The sequence below is a fragment of the Protopterus annectens genome, chromosome 3.part1 (assembly GCF_019279795.1).
Source record: "Protopterus annectens isolate FY-2018-M chromosome 3.part1, PAN1.0, whole genome shotgun sequence".
NCBI classification, from domain to species: Eukaryota; Metazoa; Chordata; order Ceratodontiformes; family Protopteridae; genus Protopterus; species Protopterus annectens.
Window position 1 is genome coordinate 38204575 of NC_056732.1, and position 25608 is coordinate 38230182.

The 25608-nt window shown below is 44.5% G+C and overlaps 1 protein-coding gene across 5 annotated transcripts in view; it reads right to left on the minus strand.

Annotated features, from left to right (window-relative positions):
• The window catches only part of MTCL1 (microtubule crosslinking factor 1), a gene marked incomplete in the record, with an annotated part of 739795 nt that overhangs the window by 709404 nt on the left and 4783 nt on the right, over positions 1–25608 (minus strand). For all 5 annotated transcript variants that reach the window (XM_044066530.1, XM_044066528.1, XM_044066527.1 and 2 more), the window contains 1 exon segment: positions 1805–1963. In XM_044066530.1, the coding sequence (XP_043922465.1) occupies positions 1805–1963 (159 nt within the window).

Genomic DNA, 25608 nt, shown 5'->3' on the forward strand with positions numbered 1-25608 from the left:
CTGCACTTGTGCAGCAAATCTATACACCCCACCTTTCATCCAATCACATGGCTATACAATTACACTAATGTACTAATCAAGTTACTTTGTACATTTCCAAAGCTGGGTTATACGAACAAGTTCTAAATGTGTGCAAATGGACTTATTCAACTGTCAAAAAGCCTAGCTGATTAAATAAAGATAACCTGCTCTTTTTTTTTTTTTTTTTTTTTGCACCATGCATGGGATGAATTAGTACAGGAGGCCAATCACATTTCTTTGTACAAAAGTTATTTACAATGCAAGTCAGAAACATTCTTCCTCAGTCCAAACAGACAGTGTTTAGTGAGCACTGGATAAACATCTGCAACGACTGACCCACAGGGCTTAAACTTCACCATTCTATAAACCAGATCAATCATCTGGTAAGTATATAAGAAAAAATTTGCATTGGTCTGGCTACAGTGAGAAATGGTGTAAAAAAACTAAACTACTTTGCCCATCAGCACCATCACAACTTAGGTCAGTGTCCAAGATCAGAGTCTGTGAAATGCTGCCTACTGGTCATCTTGTGGTTAAAAGTGCGACTAAAAATGTTTCCCATCATGCAACTGTCACTTTAACCACTATATCCTAAGCTGAATAAATGATCAGCAGGTACAAAAATGTGTAAACTTGATTGGTTTAAGGGAGGAAGTAAAAACTACGAATCTTCAAAAAAACATGAAAAACAATATTTCTAATTTTTCATGTTGTACGTCAACAGAAAGTACCACCTTATGCGATGGCCACTACAAATGTAATGATTTGATTGGCTAAACCCTCTATCAGCTTTTAGTAAGTTTCTCAGTCATTCACAGCAAAATGATTGTCAGCCATATTAAAACAATGCCACTCAGAGGCACTAGCAAATTGCAGCCATTTACTTCTTATAGATTAAGTGGTGAATCAGAACTGCTTACTTATCTAAAAAGAAAAAAAATACAATACTGTGGAAGAAGCATACACCAATTTCAATTATTTGTACTGAGAAAGTAATGATATGTTGACTCCAATGCATAAGCAACACATACAAATGCATATTTTCTAAGTAAAGAAACATTTATATATAGGGACTGCAAGAGTTCTCAGCACCGTGCTCTGAACACCTCAGTCTACCAGAGTTACTTCGTCACATGCTGGTCAGAAACTGAGCCCAAGTATACTCCCACACCATGTAACAGTTAAACTAAATACTTTTTTTCTTTTAGTGTTTAACATCTCTTAGCAGGTTCAGCCCACGGAACTAATTTCTCTATGCCACCATAGCCACAGAGTCAAGTTATTCAACTGGATGTGAAGAAATAAATGTAGCCGACCGAATGCAGTGGGCCGCTTCACCTCCCCGAGACCTTACACCAGACACCTCATCAGCTGTAGCACAAACACAAAGGCTACATTTTCACCATAACTGCCAAGATTCTGTACCGACATCATTCTCAAGTGAGACGTGGATACATAAGACATTGGAAAATCTGCAGGTAGATTATCACCATACTCTTACTCACTTAAGAAGAAAGATGGAGAATATTCAGTCACCTTAAGAGGCATTTGGGGGAAAAAATTAGTTAATTGTGAGGATCAGTCTACGAAATACAAGCCATGGCATAACGGTATTGCACTGCTTGCGAACTTCATCCTGGAATGAAATATCTTTACACACACTGAATGCCACAGCATGACAACTGTTTTTATATGCCACTTTCATATCTGTCTCACCTTTCGATTCCCAGCTGGGTAGAGCTTGAGACGTACCTAAATTTATCTGTAGCCATTTGCTTCCTACCTCTTTAAGTCGCTCCAATTCATTCTGCAACACCTGCTTGGATGTTTCCACTTCAATGATCTTCTGACGCAAGTTTTCATTCTCATCTTCTGCCCTGGCTCGCTTTTCTTCCACACTTTCTAGCTCGTGATGAAGTCTGACGGAAACATCTTTGGCTACCTAATGAAAAACACAAGGCACAAAACTTGCATTTCTAACCACGGAAACACTCTTGTATACTTGAATATATGAAATGCAAATCACAAAAATTGCACTGATGTCAAGAAACGAATCAATAAAAATTACCGCCACCTAGTCAGCGGACTGAGAGCAAAATAAACTAAAGAACCATTAATATGCAATCAGCAAACAGTTCACATGCTTGCACATCAGTGTTTATTTTAGCAGAGCACAAGACATGGTTATATAAAAGTAGAAGTGCAGTAACTGTTCATTAACTCAGTTTAGGCCAGATTCCTAAATTCTTGCTCTGGATGCAAGTGACCACTGACAGTGATAGCAGGTTGAGAGGAGGCCTTTTGTAATTTGGTCCCCAAAGTAAGCCTGTTTACAAAGCCTGTTTACATATAGGTCTTGCACCAAAGAAGTCTTTTGGAATCAGGGCAGACTTAAAATGGAGAGCTACTCTTTTTACAATCTGGCCCGTAGTCTTAGTTTACGGTTTGTTTGAAGAGATTAAGAAAATAAGCATTTGTATTTCCTAAATGCTGGACTGCAATTATAACAGTGTTGCACAACAAATGTAGTCACTAACAAATTACTACACTCTTGTTTTTCACCCAGTTTTCAACTGCCTGACAGATGGATAAGGCTGTTAAACTCCATGTCTAGTTTCACAGTACAAGTAGTGTGACAAATAATTTGCCATGTAAGCAAAATAGGCCAAAAATGCAAAAAGCTATTTAAAAAAACATATTACATTTATTTCTGGACACCAAGGGCAACTGAAATATGCTATTAGGAAATAAAGCAGTGAATTTAATGTTATAAACGGGTGTAAGCATATCAAATTTCACTGAAACAGGTTTAATCAACTTCCATTTAATTGAATAATTAAAAATAAAATAAGATCACAGAAATGAGAGGTAAAGAGGCACCCTTTACATTTATAGCTGTACAATCTTTGAATTAGTACATTTAGGGAAGTTACAAAGTTGATGGCCTTCAGCAAATTTGCCCTTTTAGTTTGTCATTTTGTGTAATTCAATCTTCTGCACTAGATATTATTTGCTCTTATTTTGTTGTTCACTGTAATTCCAGTCACACAACTGCTATGAACTAAAAACATTTCTGTTTCTATACCCCAGTCACCCTTCTCCAAAAGTGTGGAAAGCACAGAATGTCTCCCAAAAATCTCCAGTAGATGCTGAAGTAGAATCCTAAGGCAACAGTGGCTTCGGTTCAGACTTGTTGTACAACAATGTAAAAAGTACAGTTTTGTACCTACCATAAATGTAGATGTTCGAGTGTACACCCTGCTGCAGTCATCACACTTGGGTTATCCTGTCGTCAGGCGGTCCCGCAGTCGGCCGGAATTCCAAAGTCTTGCTCCGGCGTCAGTTGCTGTCGCTTCTTCCCTGACGTCAGTGCGCCAGGGGTATATATAATGCATCCAACACCATTTTCTTCAGTTTTTCTTGCCCCAGATGTCAGGTGCCCCCAAAAAGGTGATCAGTAATTAGTACCAAATAAAGTAAATTTTGCACAAACACAAAATACCTCCAGCTATAAGCAAATACATCAGGAAGGTATTGTAGAGATTTAAACAGTTAGATCAGAGGGGATGGAGAGAGGGTAACCTGGACTGCAGCAGGGTGTACACTCGAACATCTACATTTATGGTAGGTACAAAACTGTACTATGTTCATCGTGTTACCCTGCTGCAGTCATCACACTTGGGCAGAATCCCAAAGCTAAGGATGGGTGGAGGAGTCATAGAGGGTTAGAGGAGGCTAGAAGGCCCTGCAGAACTGCAGTGGCGAAGCCAGCCCTAGTCTTAGAGTAAAGTGGTAAGTGTTAGTGTTTGGTAAAGGTGTGTACTGAACTCCAAGTTGCAGCTTCCAAAATCTCCTTGGTTGGAACCCCCCTGAGGCAGCTTCCAAAATCTCCTTGGTTGGAACCCCCCTGAGGAAGGCTGTAGATGTAGCTGTTGCCCTGGTAGAGTGGGGCCTAATGGTAGCAGGAACTGGTTTTCCATGATGGGTATAGCAAAAACAAATGCAATGTCCTATCCATTTGGAAATGGTTTGTTTTGATATAGCCTTCCCCTGTGAAGCTGTAGCATAGGATACAAAGAGCTGGTCAGATTTTCTGAAAGCCTTAGTTTTTTCCAGGTAGTAACAAAGTTGCCTGTGAATGTCCAAGGAATGCAGGAATCTTTCACCTTTGTTCCGAAGATTTGGGAAGAAGGTGGGTAAGTGGATGGTTTGATTTAAAGCCACACTGGAAACCACCTTAGGCATGAAGGAAGGATTAGTTCGTAGAGAAACTCTGTCTTGATGGAAAATGAGGGAAGGTTCCACTGCCATTAGTGCCTGCAGCTCTGAGACTCTTCTAGCTGAAGTTATTGCTAGGAGCAGGGCAGTCTTCCATGATAGGAACTGTAGATCTGCAGAGAAATCTGGTTCAAAGGGAGGTAGCGTAAGTTTTTCCAGAACAAAATTGAGGTCCCATGTTGGTGTAGGTGCTCTCCTGGGGGGCCTAATGTTTTTTGCCCCTCTGAGGAACTGCCTTAGAAGTGGATGCGAAAATAAGGGTGGATCCGTGTTGTAGTGGGCTAAAATAGCTGATGCTTGGATTTTAATGGAAGAAAATTAAAGTCCTTTGTGCAACATCTCAGTTAAATACTGTAGAATGTGAGGCATGTGAGGCTGAATTGTGTTTTGGCCTTTAGCTTGGTTCCAGGCACAAAACCTTTTCCATTTGTCCGAATAGGCCTTCCTGGTGCTGGGCCTCCAAGCTTCCAGAAGAACATCCATAACTGCTTGGGAGAGAGGAGCTGGTTGGATGCTTAGGTGATTTGCCATGCAGCCAGATTTAAGGTTTTGAGCTGGCTGTGAAGAATCTGATTGTTTTGCTGTGTGAGCAAATGGGTAATTTGTGGTAAAATCCAAGGTGGGCCCTGGGCCATATTCCTCAATAGTGGGTACCAGTGTTGGCGTGGACAGTCTGGGGCTATGAGCATCAGTCGTGGTCTCTCCTTTCTGACTTTCAGAAGCACCTTTGTGAGGAGAGGCAATGGAGGGAAGGCATATACTGTCAGGTTTTTCTAACTGAATGAGAGTGCATCCACTTTCCAAGCTTGATGGTGAAGTGTCCTTGTACAAAATTTTGTTAGTTGATAGTTTTGGGGACTGGCAAACAGGTCTATGTCTGGAAGGCCCCATTTTTGAGTTATCATTGCAAATACTTGTGGATCCAGTTTCCACTCGTGGGGATCCATGGTGTTTCTGCTGAGGTCGTCTGCCAATGTGTTCTTCTATCCTGGCAGGAATTGAGCTTGTAACTGAACTTGGTAAGCCAGAGCCGTGTTCCACAAGGTCATTGCTTGCCTGCATAGAGGGTAAAAGTGTGTACCCCTTGTTTGTTTATGTACCACATTACTGTGGTGTTGTCCATCCTTATTGTAAGTTGTCCTGGATGTAATAGGTTCTTGAAGGCTGTCAGGGCATTCTGTACTGCTAGCATCTCTTTTTGATTGATGTGCAGATTCCTTTGATCTGCAGTCCATATGCCTTGAACGCACTGTCCTGCCATGTGTGCCCCCCAGGCATAGTCTGACGCATCTGTTGTCATAGTTTGCCTGGCTGGGGGGCAAGGCGAAAGGCTGACCCTTGTTGAGGTGACATGCCTGTGACCACCATAGAAACTCCTGTTGTAGGCAGGGAATGAGAGATATCATTGTGTCCATGCTGTGGCTGTGTTGAGGCCATACGCTTTTTAGGTACCACTGTAATTTCCTCATATGCAGCTTTGCAAATGGTATTAGTAGTATGCAAGATGCCATGAAGCCCAAGGCCTGCAGAATTTTTCTTGCAGGTAGATGGGTCTTTGTTGCCATTCTTTTGAAATATTGAGTCAGTTGTAGTTGTTTGTCTGGCATCAGATAAGCCTTCTGGGCCATTGTATTCAAACTGGCTCCCAGGAATGTAATATTTTGTGAGGGTACTAGTTTTGATTTCTTTTCACTTACTGTGTACCCCAGGCAACTTAGATGATGTTTTACAAAAGCCAGATGTTGTAAGAGGATGTCCTTGCTTTCTGCTTGTATGAGGCAGTCGTCCAGGTATGGGTATATTTGAATTCCTCTTTGTCTGCAGTATGCAATTACTAGTGCCAGGCATTTTGAGGAGACCCTGGGCGCAGTAGATAAGCCAAAGGGCAGTGCAAAGAATTGGTAATGGGTTGAACCTGCAATGAAACGGAGGTATCTTCTGCAACTTTGTCTGATAGGGACATGCAGGTATGCCTCCTTGAGGTCCAACGTTACTAGCCATGCTTCCTTGCCCAACATGGGAAGTAGCTGCTGAAGTGTTAGCATCTTGAATTTGAGTACTTGTAAGAAGGTGTTTAGAATTGAAAGGTCCAGAACTGGTCTCCAAGCATTGTCCTTTCTGGGTACTAGAAAGAGCCTTGAGTAAAATCCTTGGTCTTGCTCTCGAGTAGGTACCAGCTGAATGGCTCTCATGTCCATGAGAGCTGTAATTTGTTTTTGTGCCTCTGCCCATTGATTTTGTGACAGGTTTGGCATTCCTCTTATCGTTGGCAAGGTGTGAAAATGAATCTGTATCCTCGTGAAATTATGTCTAGGACCCATTTGTCCTTTGTGACAATGTGCCAGTCGTCTGAAAAAAGTGTGAGTTTTCCTCCCAAGGGGGCTGCCAAGAGAGTGTTGCTTGGCCAGATGAGGTGCAAGTCATTGAGTTTGCCTTCTGGTAGTTTGGGACCCGTCTTCTCCTCCCTTCTGTGTTACAGTGCCCCATTGGTGAGGTTTGTACTGGGCTTGTGGTTGTCCTCTGCCTCTTGGACGTTTGTATTTACCCCTCTGTGGTCTGTCAGTAGCTGGAAAGGACCATTTTTTGTTGGCCAATTTCTGCTGAAGCGAGGGGGGCGTACCTGTAGGAAATCTTTGACTGTCTGCATAGATTTTGCCTTATCCTCCATTTTCTTTAAGACTTCTTCTGCTTCAACTCCAAAAAGAACATCCTGCTGTAAGGGAGCATCTAGAAGTTTTGCTTTAACATGATCAGGCAGAGTTTGCTCCTTTAACCAGGCATGTCTACGTATAACAGACCCAGTGACAGCTGCTCTGCAGGAAGCCTCCAAAGAATCAAACCCACATTGTAAAGTATGTTTGCCCACCTGTTCAGTTGCATGCAACAGATCCTGCATTTCTTTCAATTCAGACTGTTGAGGGAGTATGCTCATTTTTTGGTTTTAACTGAGAGATAAGAAATTGCTGATATTTTAGCATGTGAAATTGGCAATTTAGTGCCCTCATAGCTAGAGTGGCTGAGGTGTAAACCTTTTTCCCCCACCTGTCTAGTGCTCTGGACTCCCTTTCAGAGGGTACAGGATTTTTTGCTATAGAAGCCTTAGCCTCTTTGGGACCCTGGGAGATGGTCTCTGGATCAGCAACAGGGCTTTTATAAAGAAATTTGTGGGAATCAGGCACTCTATAGTATCTGTCAGGTGTGGCCGGAGCAGGAGGCAGAGAGTCTGGGTTCAAACTGGATTCTAAGTAAACATCATCCACAAGGTCTAAAACTGGGGGGATGGCAAGTGGTCTGTGCTGGGGAAGTAAAAGAAACTCTGAGCCTTTTCTTTGAGTCAGAATAGTCCTGACCTTCCCAGTGAAAATGTTCCCTCATAGTGTGTAAAGTTTTCCCCAAAAGAGTAGTCTTCAGGAGGAGAAGCTGAGGGAATGGAATCCTCAGCATCAGAATCTTCATAAGGGGAGAAGGAGTAATCTTGGTCCTCTGAGGAGCCCGAGGAAATGGACACTTGTACAGAGGATGCATAATCTTCCTCTTGTCTAGGCCTTTTGTCAGGAGGGGATTGGGAACCCCTGATTAAAGAGATCAAATCTTCAGCCATTCTGAGCATCTGTTTCTTAGGCATGGGGCCTTGAACAGGGGACTGAAGTGCAGTCTTTTTAGGTTTAATAGGAGTCTTCGTCTTAGGATACGTTTTAATGGTGAGTGCCGTTGGTCTGAAGACGCCTTCAGAAACCGAAAGCATTTCTGCAGCACCGACATCTTTTTCAGCAGTGTCGTCAATAGGGGCTGAACAAAATGGCTGCGTCGGCCTGGTACTTTCCGCCAAAAGTTCCGAAGCGGTCTCGGGTTCCAGATCTGCAGTAGTCAGGGGCTGCGTTGGAGCCTCACTGAAGACCGGTCAACCGGAGACCAGACCAGCCGAGGCCTCGGAGTCTGGCTTGGGTCTAGGCTGCCTGTCCTTCTCCTTGCGTTTTTTGTGTACGCCGGTAGTCGGTTGCTCTGACGGCATAGTGTAGTTAAATTTACTACCGAAGTAGTGTTGTGCGAAATCAAAGCGTCTTTTTATAGTACGCTTATTAAACCTAGCACAAAAATGACAACTAGTGACGTTGTGGTCTGGGCCTAGGCAAGGTATGCAGTAAGAATGAAAATCCTTATGAGGTATTTGCTTCCCACAAGAAATACAATTGTTAACTATTTCTGACATCAGTCTGAGGCAAGAAAAGTTTCCTCAATGGGGTACTTAGCTTTATTGAAGACTTCGGTCTGAAATTCGAGTTTGAAAATCTCAGGAGTCAGCCGACCGGCACTTGCAAACTGCTTCTGCTTTGGGCACCGCGCGGCAAGAAAGACTGAAGAAAATGGCGTCTGATGCATTATATATACCCCCTGGTGCACTGACGTCAGGGAAGAAGTGACAGCAACCGACGCCGGACCAAGACTTTGGAATTCCGGCCAACTGCAGGACCGCCTGATGACAGGATAACCCAAGTGTGATGACTGCAGCAGGGTAACATGATGAACATCTGCTCTTAAGTTCTGACTGAAGATCTTGGCTAAGAAGATTGCCTGATTTATATAATATCAATCATCATCCCAAACAATACACATCCATTCCTGCATAGTAAATGGTGCAACAAGAATGAATGATTCACTATTTAGTGGCTTCATCCAACAAAGTTTGGTCCCATTCTGGTTTTCAAACAACTTGGAGAGGACTAGTTGGGCACCTGAGGTCAGTGTGTTTTGGACAGACAAGCATCTGGAATCAAACAATGTTTTGGGAATATTGACCAAAGTTTCAATTCATGAAAATAAAATCCTCAACTTCTTTTGCAATTTCAGTAACAGCTGAAGATTTATAATTTGATTTTATACCTCTCAAATTTTGAGCCTTTGTAAAACATCAAGATAACGTACTAAAAGTTCCAAAAGCCTTTTGCCGCTCACAAGATGCATAGCCAATAGTACGGCTAACAGAATAGTGTGCCTAGGAAGACAAGCATAGTCAACAATTGAATGAAAACTTTTACCAAGAATTGAAATCTATTTATGTAAAAGTTTAGTAATCCAAGATGAGAACACAATTCACTGATGTCACCTTTGCTGACCTTTTAATGACTATCAGCAGGGTAAGAAGACTGTTGAGCTTGGCTGTAGCCTGGCACTGTGAAGAGACATGAGAGGGGTAGAATAAGTGGGGGGGGGGGGCCACGGCCACTGGTGAAATACCACTACTCATTTTTTCACTTACCCGCTGAGGCGGGGGGGAGGTAAGCCCCACCGGGGCTCATGCTTCTGGCTCCAAGAGCCCAGGAGTGATTCACTCCGGAGATGGTCTCAGGTGGGGAGTTTGACTGGGGCAGTACACCTGTCAGAGAGTAATGTAGGTGTCCTAAGGTGAGCTCTGGGAAGACCAAAACATCCTGTGGAGCAGAAAGGCAAAAGCTAGTCTGATCTTGATTTTCAGTATGAATACAGACCGTGAAAGCGGGGTCTCCCACTCCTTCTGGCTTTTTGGGTTTTAAGCAGGAGGTGTCAGAAAAGTTACCACAGGGCACAGGGATAACTGGCTTGTGGCAGCCAAGCATTCACAGTGACGGCGCTTTTTGATTCTTCGATGTCGACTCTTCCTATCATTGTGAAGCAGAATTCAGCAAGCATTGGATGGTTCACCCACTAATAGGGAACATGAGCTGGGATTAGACCATCATGAGACAGGTTAGTTTTAACCTACTGATGATGTGTTGTGACAGTAATCCTGTTCAGTACGAGTGGAACCGCAGGTTCAGATATTTGGTGGATGTGCTTGACTGAAGAGCCAATGGTGCAAAGCTATCATCTGTGGGATTATGACTGAATGCTTCTAAGTCAGAATCCCACCTAAACAGAATATTGCAGCTTCGCGGATCTCTGGTTGGCCAGGGATAGCCAGCCACAAGGTTAGCAAGGAGTGCTGCTGGTCAATGGGTCAGAGTGTGGACAGAAGGAGGCTACCTCTCTCCAGCAGTGCACAGCAAGTTCATGGGGAAACCGGGTGCCAAATCATTCCTAGACAACCTGATTCTGGGTAATTAATCCTAGTTAACTCCACATCATGCAGGGATGACGTCTTGATGGTGACTCTGATGATTTGTGCTCAAGCCAGCAGGTCTGAGGGTTGGGGGCCAGCAGTAGGGAGTAGGATTGCATGACTAACTGGTTCACTATAAGACTTGCCATGTAGCTATTAAATTGCCAGTGTACATAGAAACAAGGACCAAGTGCAATTTTCAATAGTTACCTGGATATCTTGCTAAAGAGCACCAAATACATTTCAAATACAACTCCGGACACCTGTGAAGCAAAAGTAAACCAATATAGACATTACAATTTGAATCAGACAGCTGACAGAAAAGAAGCAAAAAACAAGGCAAAAACGAAAACTACATATTTGTAGCATATTTGTGTGTGTGTGTGGGGGGGACTCAGTGGGTCCATAACTGGGTTAATTTTCTCTTCTGCTCCAGTTTAAACTTCTCACCAAAAGCCCAAGAACATCTGCCTCCCACAGCAGCATCTCAAGAACCCATTCAATGAGAGCAGATCCCAGACCCCAAGCTTGCCAGTGTGACCCACCACCAATTGAGCACACCCCCTGCTTATTAAGAACAGGAACCAAGAAAAACGTCAATTCAAATGACCCAACTTTGAAATGAAGAACAGTCAAGCCTCTGGTCCTAATGAGATTCACAGCCCATGATAGGAGAGGCTCTTCAAAGGTAGGAAACCTTCACAGACATCTCTTCACTTGCTGTTACTGCATCAAAATCATGACAAAAATCCCCCACCCCAAGAAAGTCATGAAACAGTCACATGCACCTTCACCTTGTAACAACTAAATCCAAACATAGGTGCTTGAAGCAAATCAAATTACCTGTAACAAACTCCTGGCAAGTGACACCACTCCTCCCAAAGTGAGAACCTCCTCCACCTGGCAGGTACAGCTGTCAAGTAGAAAGCTTTCTGGCAACTTCATTAATTTCCTATGGCCCTGCTGGACTTTCTAATGAGATTATCTCATTTATGGTACTTACCAGACCATGGTATAGAACTGGCTGTCATGAACTATAGGGAAAATCTCTGGCTAAAAAGGAAATAATTTTGTGCATCATCAAGGTTGCAACAGCCTGAAGCTATACCCTCTTCAGACAGCACATCAAGGATGAGCACTACGTTTGGCCTCACTTCTGTGTATATTGCAGTAAAGCACAGAATCAGACAGAACGCACAGAAGGCATTTGTAAAACGCTGTTTGCCACTGGGTGAAGTCTGAAGCCACTGCATACCCCCCTTCCCCTTCGCCCTGCTGCACTAGGAAGAAATGCATTATCCCAAAAGACCAACAGATCATTCTCCAAAACGCCTCGCTTCCAGGGTATGCATACTTCCTGAATCTACCACTCCAGGATAGGACAGGACTGTACTAGACAAATGACTCAAAGTCATAGCCATATTCATCTCAAGTAGGATATGAGCCATTAAAAAAGTGATGCTTTCATCTGTAGTCCAGTGACAGAATGTATTACTTCCCTACAATGGGGGGGGGGCAAGAGTACATGTCCCCTAGATACCATATGATGGAGGGGGCCCTGGTAGTCCCCAGCATCACCATATGATGGAGGGGAGCCCTGGTAGCCCCAAGATCTTTAGGGCTAAGAGGATTCTGCACAGCTCCAACTGGATGGCAATGGACCCAGGACACCCACTTCCCTTGCTGACGTGAGGTAAGCTGACCATGTTACTAAAGCATCATTTAAGAACTTGTTACCAGTCTGCTTGTAGGAATAAAGTGTCCACTTCGAGACTACCTAGAACTGTTCTGCATGCTAGGGGTCAGTGAGAGATTGGACACCAGAAGATCCATAACATGTTGGCTCTGTAGCCATCATCATCTCAGTCCACCAACAGCTACATCCTAAAGTGTGAAAATGGCACAATGAAGATCACAGCAATAATCGGCCTGAAGGCAAAAGAATGTCCCAAGCCTTCTACTCTTGACTGCATCCTCAGCCAGGATGGGAAATTCACCATCTCCAGAAGCAGGAATGATTCATATTGGAGAGTATCCCCCTCTCCATGGCAATGAAAGCAGCCCTACTGAAATGGGATTTCTGTAATTTGTGCTCAAACCAGGGACTATAGCCATGCCAGCATCCACTACACGGAGTTGATTACAGAGCAGATCAATGGGACCTTCAACAGCTAATTATCCACACAGAATAAAATGAAGTTTTAGGCACCATTGTCAGCACATTGGGGAACTAGGAGCAAGCAAAGCCCAAACAGCAGAACTTTGTACTAAAATAGGTTCCCCAACCCAGGAAGAACACAAGTACTCATACGCAGACCTCAAATGCTGATTTTTCCAGAAAGTGTTCATTATGTCCAGCATCATCACTCAGGCAATCTGACAACAAAGACACAAGTCCATGAAAACGGAGCAAGAACATGACAACCGTATTTGCTCACTGAAGTCACTGCAATCCAGAATGGAATGGAAACCTCATCTTCCTCCAGAGCAAGAAAGAAGTGGCAGTAGCCCCCTTATCAAACAAAATAGGCAACTAAGAGGGCCAATTAGGTCAAGCAAAGCCAAATGTCAGGTTAAGATAGCCTCCCAAGTGAAAGATAACCATAGGGCCTTATTCAGCTATGTCAGAAACCTCAAGGGCAACACACAACAGCAATGTGCAGAAGTGTTAATTAATGGTGCTGCATTCATGGAGCCTAGCGATACAGTAAACCGATTAGTGGACAAATTCAGTTAAAACTTTACCCCCCCCACTCCACCCCACCCACAACTATATCCTTAAAAATATCCTCAAGCATAACCCCTCTAACTAATAACTCTGGAGCATGAACTGGCTGTACTCACTAAAGCCAAGAAAGTACAGTTCAGTACACTTACCATAAATGTAGATGTTAGAGTGTATTCACTGTTGCAGTCATTACATTTGGGTTATCCCCACCAGGGTAGCCCTCAGCTGGCCAAATACCAGAGGCTTAGTATTTCTGCATCAGTTGCTGTCACATCAGGACTGACGTCAGTAGTATAAAGTAAGGCAGCCGATGATATTACATCAGTTTTTCTTGCCCTGTCAGGAGCCCCCAAGTGGGAGCCAGGTTATAACGGACGAACCCCACCAGTAGAAAGTGAATACCAAAATGTCCCTTGTAAGGAGAGATAGAGAGAAGAGGGAGGGTAACCCGGACTGCAACAGTGGATATAGAGGGGGGGTAACCAGGACTGTAACAGTGAATACAGAGGGAGGGTAACCAGGACTGCAACAGTGAATACAGAGGGAGGGTAACCAGGACTGCAACACTGAATACAGAGGGAGGGTAACCAGGACTGCAACACTGAATACAGAGGGAGGGTAACCAAGACTGCAACACTGAATACAGAGGGAGGGTAACCAAGACTGCAACAGTGAATACAGAGGGAGGGTAACCAGGACTGCAACATTGAATACAGAGGGAGGGTAACCAGGACTGCAACAGTGAATACAGAGGGAGGGTAACCAGGACTGCAACAGTGAATACAGAGGGAGGGTAACCAGGACTGCAACAGTGAATACAGAGGGAGGGTAACCAGGACTGAAACAGTGAATACAGAGGGAGGGAAACCAGGACTGCAACAGTGAATACAGAGGGAGGGAAACCAGGACTGCAACAGTGAATACAGAGGGAGGGTAACCAGGACTGCAACAATGAATACAGAGGGAGGGTAACCAGGACTGCAACAGTGAATACAGAGGGAGGGTAACCAGGACTGCAACAATGAATACAGAGGGAGGGTAACCAGGACTGCAACAGTGAATACAGAGGGAGGGAAACCAGGACTGTAACAGTGAATACAGAGGGAGGGTAACCAGGACTGCAACAGTGAATACAGAGGGAGGGTAACCAGGACTGCAACAGTGAATACAGAGGAGGTAACCAGGACTGCAACAGTGAATACAGAGGGAGGGTAACCAGGACTGCAACAGTGAATACAGAGGGAGGGTAACCAGGACTGCAACAGTGAATACAGAGGGAGGGAAACCAGGACTGCAACAGTGAATACAGAGGGAGGGAAACCAGGACTGCAACAATGAATACAGAGGGAGGGTAACCAAGACTGAAACACTGAATACAGAGGGAGGGTAACCAGGACTGTAACAGTGAATACAGAGGGAAGGTAACCAGGACTGCAACAGTGAATACAGAGGGAGGGTAACCAGGACTGCAACAGTGAATACAGAGGGAGGGTAACCAGGACTGCAACAGTGAATACAGAGGGAGGGTAACCAGGACTGCAACAGTGAATACAGAGGGAGGGTAACCAGAACTGCAACAGTGAATACAGAGGGAGGGTAACCAGGACTGCAACAGTGAATACAGAGGGAGGGAAACCAGGACTGCAACAGTGAATACAGAGGGAGGGTAACCAGGACTGTAACAGTGAATACAGAGGGAGGGTAACCAGGACTGCAACAGTGAATACAGAGGGAGGGAAACCAGGACTGCAACAGTGAATACAGAGGGAGGGTAACCAGGACTACAACAGTGAATACAGTGGGAGGGAAACCAGGACTACAACAGTGAATACAGAGGGAGGGTAACCAGGACTGCAACAGTGAATACAGAGGGAGGGTAACCAGGACTACAACAGTGAATACAGAGGGAGGGTAACCAGGACTGCAACAGTGAATACAGAGGGAGGGTAACCAGGACTGCAACAGTGAATACAGACTGGGTAACCAGGACTGCAACAGTGAATACAGAGGGAGGGAAACCAGGACTGCAACAGTGAATACAGAGGGAGGGTAACCAGGACTGCAACAGTGAATACAGACTGAGGGTAACCAGGACTGCAACAGTGAATACAGAGGGAAGGTAACCAGGACTGCAACACTGAATACAGAGGGAGGGTAACCAGGACTACAACAGTGAATACAGAGGGAGGGAAACCAGGACTGCAACAGTGAATACAGAGGGAGGGAAACCAGGACTGCAACAGTGAATACAGAGGGAGGGTAACCAGGACTACAACAGTGAATACAGAGGGAGGGAAACCAGGAATGCAACAGTGAATACAGAGGGAGGGTAACCAGGACTACAACAGTGAATACAGAGGGAGGGAAACCAGGAATGCAACAGTGAATACAGAGGGAGGGTAACCAGGACTGCAACAGTGAATACAGAGGGAGGGAAACCAGGACTGCAACAGTGAATACACTAACATCTACATTTATGGCAAGTGTACACAACTGTACTATGTTCTTCATGTTTTACTGTTGCAGTCATCACATTTGGGTTGATTCCCAAAGCTGAGGAAAAGGGTGGAGGCAGTCAAGGAGATGAGAGGCTGGCTAGGATGCTCTGCAAGACTGCAGTGGCAAAGCTTTGGGGAAGATAGACAGGTGGTAATGTTTGGTGAAAGTGTGAATAGATGTCCAGGTGGCAGCCTCCAGAATGTTCCTGGTGGGGAGGTGGAGACTGCTCTGGTGGAGTGAGTCCTGACCCCCCTTAGAGGGAGGTTTTCCATGTTGCTTGTAACAGAAATGGATGCAGTGTGCTATCCATTTGGAGATGGTTTGTTTGGAGATGGCTTGCCCTCTGCCGCTGCAGCAAAGCTAACCAGAAATTGATCAGACTGAGGGATTTAGTCCTGTCTAGATAGAATCTGAGCTGTCTGTGCACATCTAGAGAGTGCAGGATCCTTTCTCCTTTGTTCTGTGGGTTAGGGAATAAGGTGGGCAAATGAATGGCTTGGTTGAGAGCCACACTGGACACCACTCTGGGCATGAAGGATGGGTTAGCCCAGAGGGAAACACTGTCAGCATGGAAAGGTGGGCAAATGAATGGATTTGTTGAGAGCTACACTGGACACCACTCTGGGCATGAAGGATGGGTTAGCCCAGAGGGAAACACTGTCAGCATGGAAAATGATGAAGGGCTCCACAGCCATGAGTGCTTGTAGCTCTGTGACTCTTCTGGCTGAAGTGATGGCCAGAAGAAAAGCAGTCTTCCAGGAGAGAAATTTTAACTCTGCTGAAGATGCTGGTTCAAAGGGGGGCAGGCTGAGCTTTTCCAACATAAAGTTAAGGTCCCAAGATGGGGGTAGGTGCTCTTCTGGGTGGCCTCAAGTTGCTATCCCCTCTTAGGAACTGTTTGATCAGAGGATGTGAGAAAAGGGCTGCTCAGTGGGGAAATGAGCAGAGATAGCAGAGGCATGAATTCTAACAGAGGAAAAAGAGAGACCACTATGTGGTCAGCTAAGTAATCCAGGATGAGAGGGAGGGAGGGCTGTGCTGTATCAGCTCCCTTAGCCAGAATCCAGATGCAGAACCTTTTCCATTGACTTTCTAGTGCTAGGGCATCTGGCCTCATGTAGAACATCTAGAACCTGTTTACTGAGGCTGGCAGATTGATCAGTGGTAAGAGAATAAGCCAGGCTGCCAAATGAGGGTCTGCAATTAGGGATGCATGAATTCTCCTTTCCTCTGGGTCAGGAAGGTTGGGGTCCGAGTGAGATGCTATGGTGGCAGTGGGGACAGGCTGTGGAGCAGTGGGTAACAGTGCTGGTGATGCCAGTCTGGAGCAATAAGAACTGTCCTTGGTTTTTCCTCCCTTATTTTGAGCAGTACCCTGGTGATGAGAGGTAGTGGAGAAAATGGATACACCGATAGATTAACCCAGGGGAAGGATAGGGCATCCACTTTCCACACCATGCAGTGATGCTCCCTGGCACAGAACCTGCTGAGCTGATGGTTTATGTGGGAGGCAAGGAGGTCAACCTTCGAGGTGCCCCATTTCTGAGTTATTAGAGTGAAGGTTCTTTTGCCTAGCTGCCACTCGTGTGGGTGCAAAAGATTTCTGCTTAAGTGGTCTGCCAGAGAGTATAGATAACCTGCTAGGAATTGTGCTAACAGGTGGAGTTGCATGGCAGAGGCTGTGTGCCAAAGGGTCATGGCCAGCCTGCATATAAGGTAGGAGTGAGTCCCTCCCTGTTTGTTGATATACCACATCACAGTGGTGGTATCTATTTTGATAAGGAGACCCCCCCCCCCCTAGGAAGAGAAGGGGCCTGAAAGCTATCAATGCATGCTGGACAGCCAACATCTCTCTCTGGTTGATGTACAGATGGATTTGCTGTGGGCTTAATTGGCCCCGTATGCACCTGTCATCCAGGTGTGCACCCCAGGCATAATTTGATGCATCTGTGGTGAGGGTCTGGGTGGCATGGGGTAGTGAGAAGGGAAGTCCCTTGCTGCTGCCTACCAAAGAAAATCTTTCCTTAGATGAGGTATCATTTGAATGATACTTTCCAGGTATTGAGAGTGCTGATATCAAAGGCTTTTTAGGTACCACTGTAGTTTCCTCATATGCAGTCTGGCATATGGAAGGAGTAGAATGCAGTAGGCCAAGAACTCTAGAGCTTGCAGGATTTTCCTTGTGGATAACTGTGTCCTGGTGGCTAGTTGAGATAAGTAGGTTGTCAGGTAGGTTTCCTTTCCTGCTGTAAGGAATGCCATCTGGGATGCTGTGTCCAGGCTTGCTCCCAGCAATATAATCCTTTGGATGGGTACCAGTTTGTATTTCTTTTCATTGATAGTGTACCCCAGGGAGGTCAGTAGGGACTTTACAAAGGCCAGTTACTTTAGCAGCTTTTCCTGACTGTCTGCCTGAATTAGGCAGTCATCTGAGAAACAGTAAATTTGGATATTCCTTTGTCTGCAAAAGGCAGTGGCAGGAGCCAGACATTTTGTGAAAACTCTGGGAGCAGTAGATAAGCCAAAGGGAAGTGCAGAGAACTGAAAGTGCAGAGATCCTGCCCTGAAATGTAGGTATTTCCTGCATGATTCCCTGATAGGAATGTGGAGGTAGGCCTCTTAGGTCTAGGGTGGCTAGCAAAGCATCCTTGGAGAGCATGGGTAGGAGTTGCTGGAGGGTGAGCATTTAACATTTTATCACCAGGAAGGTGTTTAGAATGGATAGATCAAGGATGGGTAACCAAGTGCCCTCTTTTCTGGGTACTAGAAAAAAAGTCTGGAGTAGAAACCTTGGCCTATCTGTTCTGCAGGAACGTGCTCTGTTGCCCTCACAGAGGGCAGGGAAAGGACTTGCTTTTTTGCCTCTGCCCACTGGTTTGGAGGTAGATCTGGGAACCCTTTTGGGGTTGGAAGAGTGCGGAAAGAAAAACTGTATCCCTGGGACACTATGATGAGGACCCACAGCAGTCATTTCTAATTGTGGCCCAGGTGCTTGCGTGAAAGGAGGAGTTTTCCTCCTAGTGTAGGTGGGCAGAGGGAGGGGGTGGAGCAAGAGAGTCATTGTGAGTTTTTACCATGAGTGAGTGGCTTAGAATTCCCTGGTTTGGAAGTGGAGGAATTCCACTTTTGATCTCTGCATTCCCTGTTGCTGCTGTCTGGGGGTTCTGCGCTGAAGTGAACTGGTGGGTGCAGAAAAGGACCAGTGCTTTGAGGGGCAATGCCTGCTGAACCTGGGTGGCTGGACCTGTAGGAAAACCTTAACTGTCTGCATAGATTTAGCTTTTTCTTCCATCTTTTTTAAGACCCCCCCTCTCCCTTAGTGCCAAATAAGGTGCCTTTGTGCAAGGGTGCATCCAATAATTTAGATTTAACATGGTCTGGCAAGGGTTGTTCCTTAAGCCATGCATGCCTTCTAAGGACAAAACTGGTGACTGCTGCCCTGCAAGAAGCTTCTGGGGCATGAAAACCACAGTGTAAGGTGTGCTTAGTTACTTGACTTGCAGAATACATTAACTCTTGTAACTCTTTAGATTCTGCACAAGTAGGAAAGGAAGACTTTTTATTTGTGGAGTTCCATGGCATGTTGCTGAAATTTTAGCACACGGAACTGGCAATTTAGTGCTCTGATAGCAAGAGTAGCAGAGGTGTATACTTTTTTACCCCATCTGTCTAGTGCTCGAAAATGCCTATCTGACAGGGTGGGTTTTCTTAGCAGAGGTTTATTTAATTCCTATAGGCCCTTTAGAAATTACCTCAGGGTCAGCAGTAGGATTTTTGAAAATAAATTTGTGCGAGTCAGGGACTCTAATACCAGTCAGGTTTTCTGGGTGCAGGAAGGAGGGTGTCAGGAGTCAAACTGAATTCCAGGAAAACATAGTCCACAACATCCAGAACTGGGGGAATGGCCAGGAGTCTGTGCTGTCGAAGATCTAAGAATTCGCTCTGGAGTCTCGTTTTAGACTGAGGATAGTCCTGAATTCCCATTGGAAATGCTTCTTTAAGGTATGAAGGGTTTCCCCAAAGGAAAAGTCCTCAGGTGGAGAGGCTGAAGGAATGTAATCCTCTGCATCAAAATCCTCATAAGCAATGAGAGGTTGCATGTCTTCATATTCAGATGCATCAGAGTCATCAGACTCCTGTTCAAACAAAACTACTGGGGACAGATCTCTTTCTTTTAGAAGGGGTAGCTTGGCTTCCTCTGATCAGCATGATAAGGTCTTCCACCATTTTAAGCATTTGAGACTGAGGCAAGGAAGCAGGTGCCTGAGATTGGGTCATCGGTTTCTTGGGTGTGGTTTGCACCCTGGGCCTTGGAAACTTGGTAGATTTCAAAAGAATGGTAGACGCGAAAGAAGTCATCGATTTCTGTCGAGAATTCGTAGTATGAAGTACTTCCTCAGAAGCCGGTGCCTGCTCAGCAGCTCTGGATCCATTCAAGGGAGAGAAAACAGCAGGATCCTTAGTTTTGCAGCATACCTAGAGGAAAACAGTTTTTGTACTTACCTTTCTCACTTGCTTAGAGGAAAAACAACTCTTGTACTCACTTTCTTCACTTGTCTAGAGGAAAATAGTTTTTGTTCAGGAATGTCCAAGGGTCAGCTCCCAGTGTTCTGTCCTATCCGATTAATCTGGGCATCTTGGGGCAATGTAGCAATTGCCTCATGTACACAGACAACCCTCTCCTACTACCACCCAACACTACAACCTGTGAGAGATGCACTTATCTAGCCAAAGTGGAGGTAAAGCTCTCTCCAACCAAGACTGAACTTGACAGTCAAGAGGAGAAGGTAAACACTTGCACCACACTCATCACATAGTCCCACTTAACCTACATCCCCAAAATCCATACACAGAAACACAAAAACATTTGCGGAAGCTCTCAATAATAATCTGCTCAAGCAACAGAGACCTCCAAAGCAGAAATGAAAGCAACCTCCACCCCCCAACACAACCCAAATGACAAATAGCCCACCGACTCAGTGTGCCACTCAACCACAGCCCATAAGGCAAAACAACATACCCAACACACTAGTCATAGGTGACTCTATAGTCAGGCACACTGATGTCCCACTCACCAAGCTAAACAAGGAGAAGGTTACTGTCAGCTGCCTGTCGGGCGCCAGGATCCTCAACATAACTCACTCACTCAGGTCACTCCACAACAAGTACAAATATGACTCTGTCATTGTCTATGTGGGTGCGACTCACCTGAAACATACCTCCCTGGACTACATGGAAAGAGACATGGAAGAGCTCTTCGATCTTGTAGCCCAGGCAGGTATGACCTTAGCCCTGAGTAGCATCCTGCCATTGCCCAGAATGATACCGCAGTACAAGGACAAAATGATTGACTTCAACAATTGGCTAAACTTCTGGTGTCATTCTAAGGGGACCTAGTAACTGTCTGCCTGGGACAATATGGTCAACAGACCATGATGCTTTGCCAGAGATGGCCCTCACCAGTCACCCATGGGATTCCATATACTGGCTAAGGCTCTTGCCACCCCAATATTGCCTTTTTTAGGAAGGTTCAAATGACAAATTCACTACCGTAACAGGAACAGGCAAGCAAAAACTGAGGGTAATGCTACTCAATGCTGGAAGTCTAAATCTCAAAATGCACTCCCTCAAGGCACTCCTTAAAATGGAGAACATCGATGTGTACAGTGACTGAGACCTGGTTCAATGTTCCAGAGAGCACACCTGCATTACCAGACTATAACTCATACCACACTTTTCGGCCACCTAACCTGGACCGGAATACCAAAGGCAGAGGTGTGTCCATATTCATTAAGGATATCCACACCTCCAGGCTAGTTGCTCAGCATAATATATCCAAGGTTATCCAAGTGCAACTAACTCTGGGCAAATTGGCAATCAAAATTGCAGCTTGCTACAGATCCCCCAATCCTCTTTTCTTGATATAATGGAAAATAATTAGGGTTCAACCAAACACCCTAATAATGGGCAATTTCAACTACCCTACCATTAACTGGGAAAACTACTCCTGTACCAACTCCTTTGCTCAACGCTTTCTGGAATTCATAAATTCCAGTGCCCTGGATCAACTTATCCACACCCCCCACCAGGGGCAACAATATCCTAGACCTAGTCATTACCAACATGAGTGACTGGTGTTCCACACCTGAAGTCAACTCCTCATTGGTCAGATCCGACCATAAGCTAATCACCCTAGATATCCACATCCCACCCCACCCCCATTAAGGAAACCATGGTAAAAAATTTCTCCAAAGCCAACTTCATGCTTCTTAAGACAGAAGTGGTGAACCTCATGACATCCATGCAGATGGACAATACAGTTACAACTGCTGAATCCCCCACAAATCCACTTTATAAGCACTTACACGAGTGCTTGGATCATACTATCCCAAACAGAACCAAGACACTATCCTCCAAAAAAGAAAGCCAATCTGGCAGTCCCCTGCCATAAACAAACTCTACAACAGAAGAAACTGCTGTAAGAGAGAGTAAACTCCCATGAGTGGAGGAGCTCTCTGGTCAGCCTCAGTAAGAAGCTGAGATCCCTTATAAGATCCTCCAAAGCTAGCTATGAAAACAAAATCACCACTGATTCTAGGGACAACCACAAAGCATTTTACAGCTACGTCAAGAATCTCAATGGCAGCACCCAGTGCTCCTCTAAGTTACAGCACAATGGCACAAAAATTACAGAACCAACTGGTATTGCCAACATCCTGGCAGACAGGTTTGGTGCTAACTTTATCCCCTCTCACCCCCAAAGAGCCCATATCTATACAGGAAGAATGCAGAGTCCCTGTAATCACAACTATGCAGGTAAAAGCTGCACTCTCTAAAGCCAAAAACACAGCATCCATGGAACCGGACAACATCCCTGGCTGCGTTTTACACAAACAGAAGAAACTGGCTCCCCATCTAAGCACCATGTTCAGTCACAGCCTCATGTCAGGCTTTGTGCCCACTGAATAGCACACAGCAACAGTTATCCCACTCCACAAAGGGGGAGCCACCACTGATCCCAGGAACTATCGCCCTATTAACCTGATGAGCCTGGTCTGTAAGGCCATGGAACGTATCATCATGGAACTCATAAACAAAGACATTGGTAATCTCAAAACACTGGACACCACCCAGTTTGGGTTTGTGAAAGGCAGATCACGCCTCCTGAACCTGACTGACTTCTTTGAGGGAGACACCAAATCCATAGATGATGGTAAGGTGGTTCACGCAGCGTATCTTGACCTTGCGAAGGCTTTCGATACAATCCCCTATTCTGGAATTATAGCTAAACTCAATAAACTAGGTATAAATACCTACATCACAAGATGGGTTGTCAACTGGCTCACTGACAGAATCCACACTGTAAAAGTTAGACTCCAAATCTGACTTCAAACCAGTGACAAGTGAAGTGCCACAAGGTTCAGTCCAGGGACCTTTCCTGTTTGGTATCTACTTCTCTGAAGTACAGGCCAGCACAGAAGGCCTTTGGCTAACAAAGTTCACAGATTACTGCAAACTAGGAGCCATAGTAGAGTCTCCAAATGATGTGGACATCCTACAAAAGGGCTTCACTGAGACAGATGTCTGGTGTCAGAGCCATGGCCTCAAGCTCAATGCCAAAAAGTGCATTGTCATCCCTTTTGGTAAAAACTCTGTACCCATGAACTGCCACATAGGTGGCAGTCTACTTAATGCTGTATGTGTGATAAGTGACCTTGGGACCCAGGTAGACAGTCGTCTCTCCTTTGATAATCACATCACCACAGTAGTCAGGAAATCCTTCTACATGGCACACCATCACAAAATGGTTCTCATCCAGGAAAAAAAAAAAAAAAAAGAGGTCATTGTTCCCCTCTACTCAACACTCATTAGACCCATTAGAGAATACAATACCCCTTTTAGAATGTACCTCACAAGACATCTGCAGCAGCAGCTGGAAAGGCCACAGAAGTACCTCACAATGAGGATTACTGGCCTTATACAGATGCGCTACACTGCCCATCTCAAAAAACTCCAGCTTTACTCCGTAGCATATCACCTACTCCAAAGTGATCTCTGCCCAACATATAAAGCTATGTCAAACCCAGAGCTGTTGGACATGCTACAACTAAAGAAATCCCAATCCCTCTAAGCTACATGCTCTAGAGACCTAAACCTTGTCATAGCAATAAACAGGACATGCTGGAGGGATAGATTCCTGTCCCAGAGACTTCCCATACTCTGGAATAAGCAACCCACCTATGTCAAGCAAAGTTCCTCCTTAGCACTCTTCAAGAAAAATCATGAGTGGATGGGAAATGGCAGATATATCCCTGGGTTCACTTCTGTGATTCTGCTCGACAGGGGCACAGGAAAATAACTTCCTTGGGTGGCATAAACCAGGGAACCTTGTTGGCTAGACTTACTTAGGCTGTTGGGCCAATAGCCTAGTACCTACCTGTGAACCTATACCGGACACTGAAAGGTTCTCAGTAGCAAGCTGTAATTTTAGTTGGAAGGGTAGCAAGTCAGGTGATCATATGTTTTCTGGCAGTGGTCAGGTTCTGTTCTTCTAGTTTTGGATCTGAAATATAACTCACTAAGGGACCTGTAGGAACTTGCCTTTCTCATAGAAATATTTTCGAGTTTTTGTATAAGTAATTTTGGTTTATTTTTCCACGCTTTGCATCAAATAAACATTATCTATCTTTGGATACCATTTATAAGTTCATCTGAATATATTGGGCAGGTTTGGGGCTTATTGTCATGGATCTCCAATGAATTCTGCAGGGTTTGTGTGCAGATCAGGATGACATAAAAGTTTTTGGCATTGGGACCAATATGGATGGGGTCCCTAATGAGAAAATAGGAGATTTCCATGACGGCTGTAACTTGCTGTTTTACCAACTAAATAAAGAGATGAAAATCTGAAGAACCAATATATGGCATTTGAAATTATTCAAGGTATATAAGAGTAAAGGTATTACTCCATGAGGCTTAAGGGACAAAATTCAGCCCTTGGTTGGTAAGCCAGATGACCTATTGATGGAGGATTGGCAGAAGGCACAACAAAAAGCCACTATGGCTTTTGTTGATATACTAATGTCCTTTGATAAAAGGACAGTTGAACAAAGTATTAAAGAAGTGACAGAGACATGTGAAAATATGAAGGTATGCATTCTTTTGTGCAAGGCCTGGAAAAACTATCCAAAGATCTTCTCAATTTTGAGAATGGGTTGAAAGAAAAGAAGCTACATAAATTTCATAGAGATGTGGAGGATTATGAGAGAGGCAAGTCCTTTGAGTCCCAGAGGGGGGTTAGATTTATTGACAACAATAAGGGTAGATCCAATATTAGAAAGAAAAGACCAATATCTATACTACAGAAAGCAACACAGGGTCTCAGTACCTCAGGAGAAGAATCGGGAATTTATATTACTGACTCTCCCGACTCGAAAAAGGTACGGATTCAGGAAGGCCCTTTAGGAGACAGACCCGTAGGGGTGGACGCAAGCACAAAGGTGGCAGACTTGGAAAATCTATTACAGTCAATGGTGAAGTAGGGACCCAATTTTATAATGTACATAATATTTCCTCTTATGTTTTATCAGTACATGAAAAAAGTTTACTTAATAAAGGTTTAGGGTTTGTTCCCAGTTTTTTGGTTGATGAACATATTTTTGTTTCGGATCTTTTTGCCTTTTGTAGAATTTTTAATCTAAAATAGTTTTTTGGAACATCTAATAATTATGAAAGAGCATCTGAATTTCGTTTTCACAAATCCAAATTTATGCCACCAATGAATAAATATGTGGGCATTTTTCAGGAAGCTGTCCTAAGGGATTTACATTTTAACTTTAGTTCTGGTAGGAGCTTTAGACAATCATTTGAAAGGGGAACAACAGGCTTTGAAAAACCTATATTCCAATTCTGATATAATCATTCTTCCAGCAGATAAAGGTGGGGCTGTAGTCATAATGGATGCCAGTTATTACTGGAATGAGGGAAATGAACAATTGTCCAACTC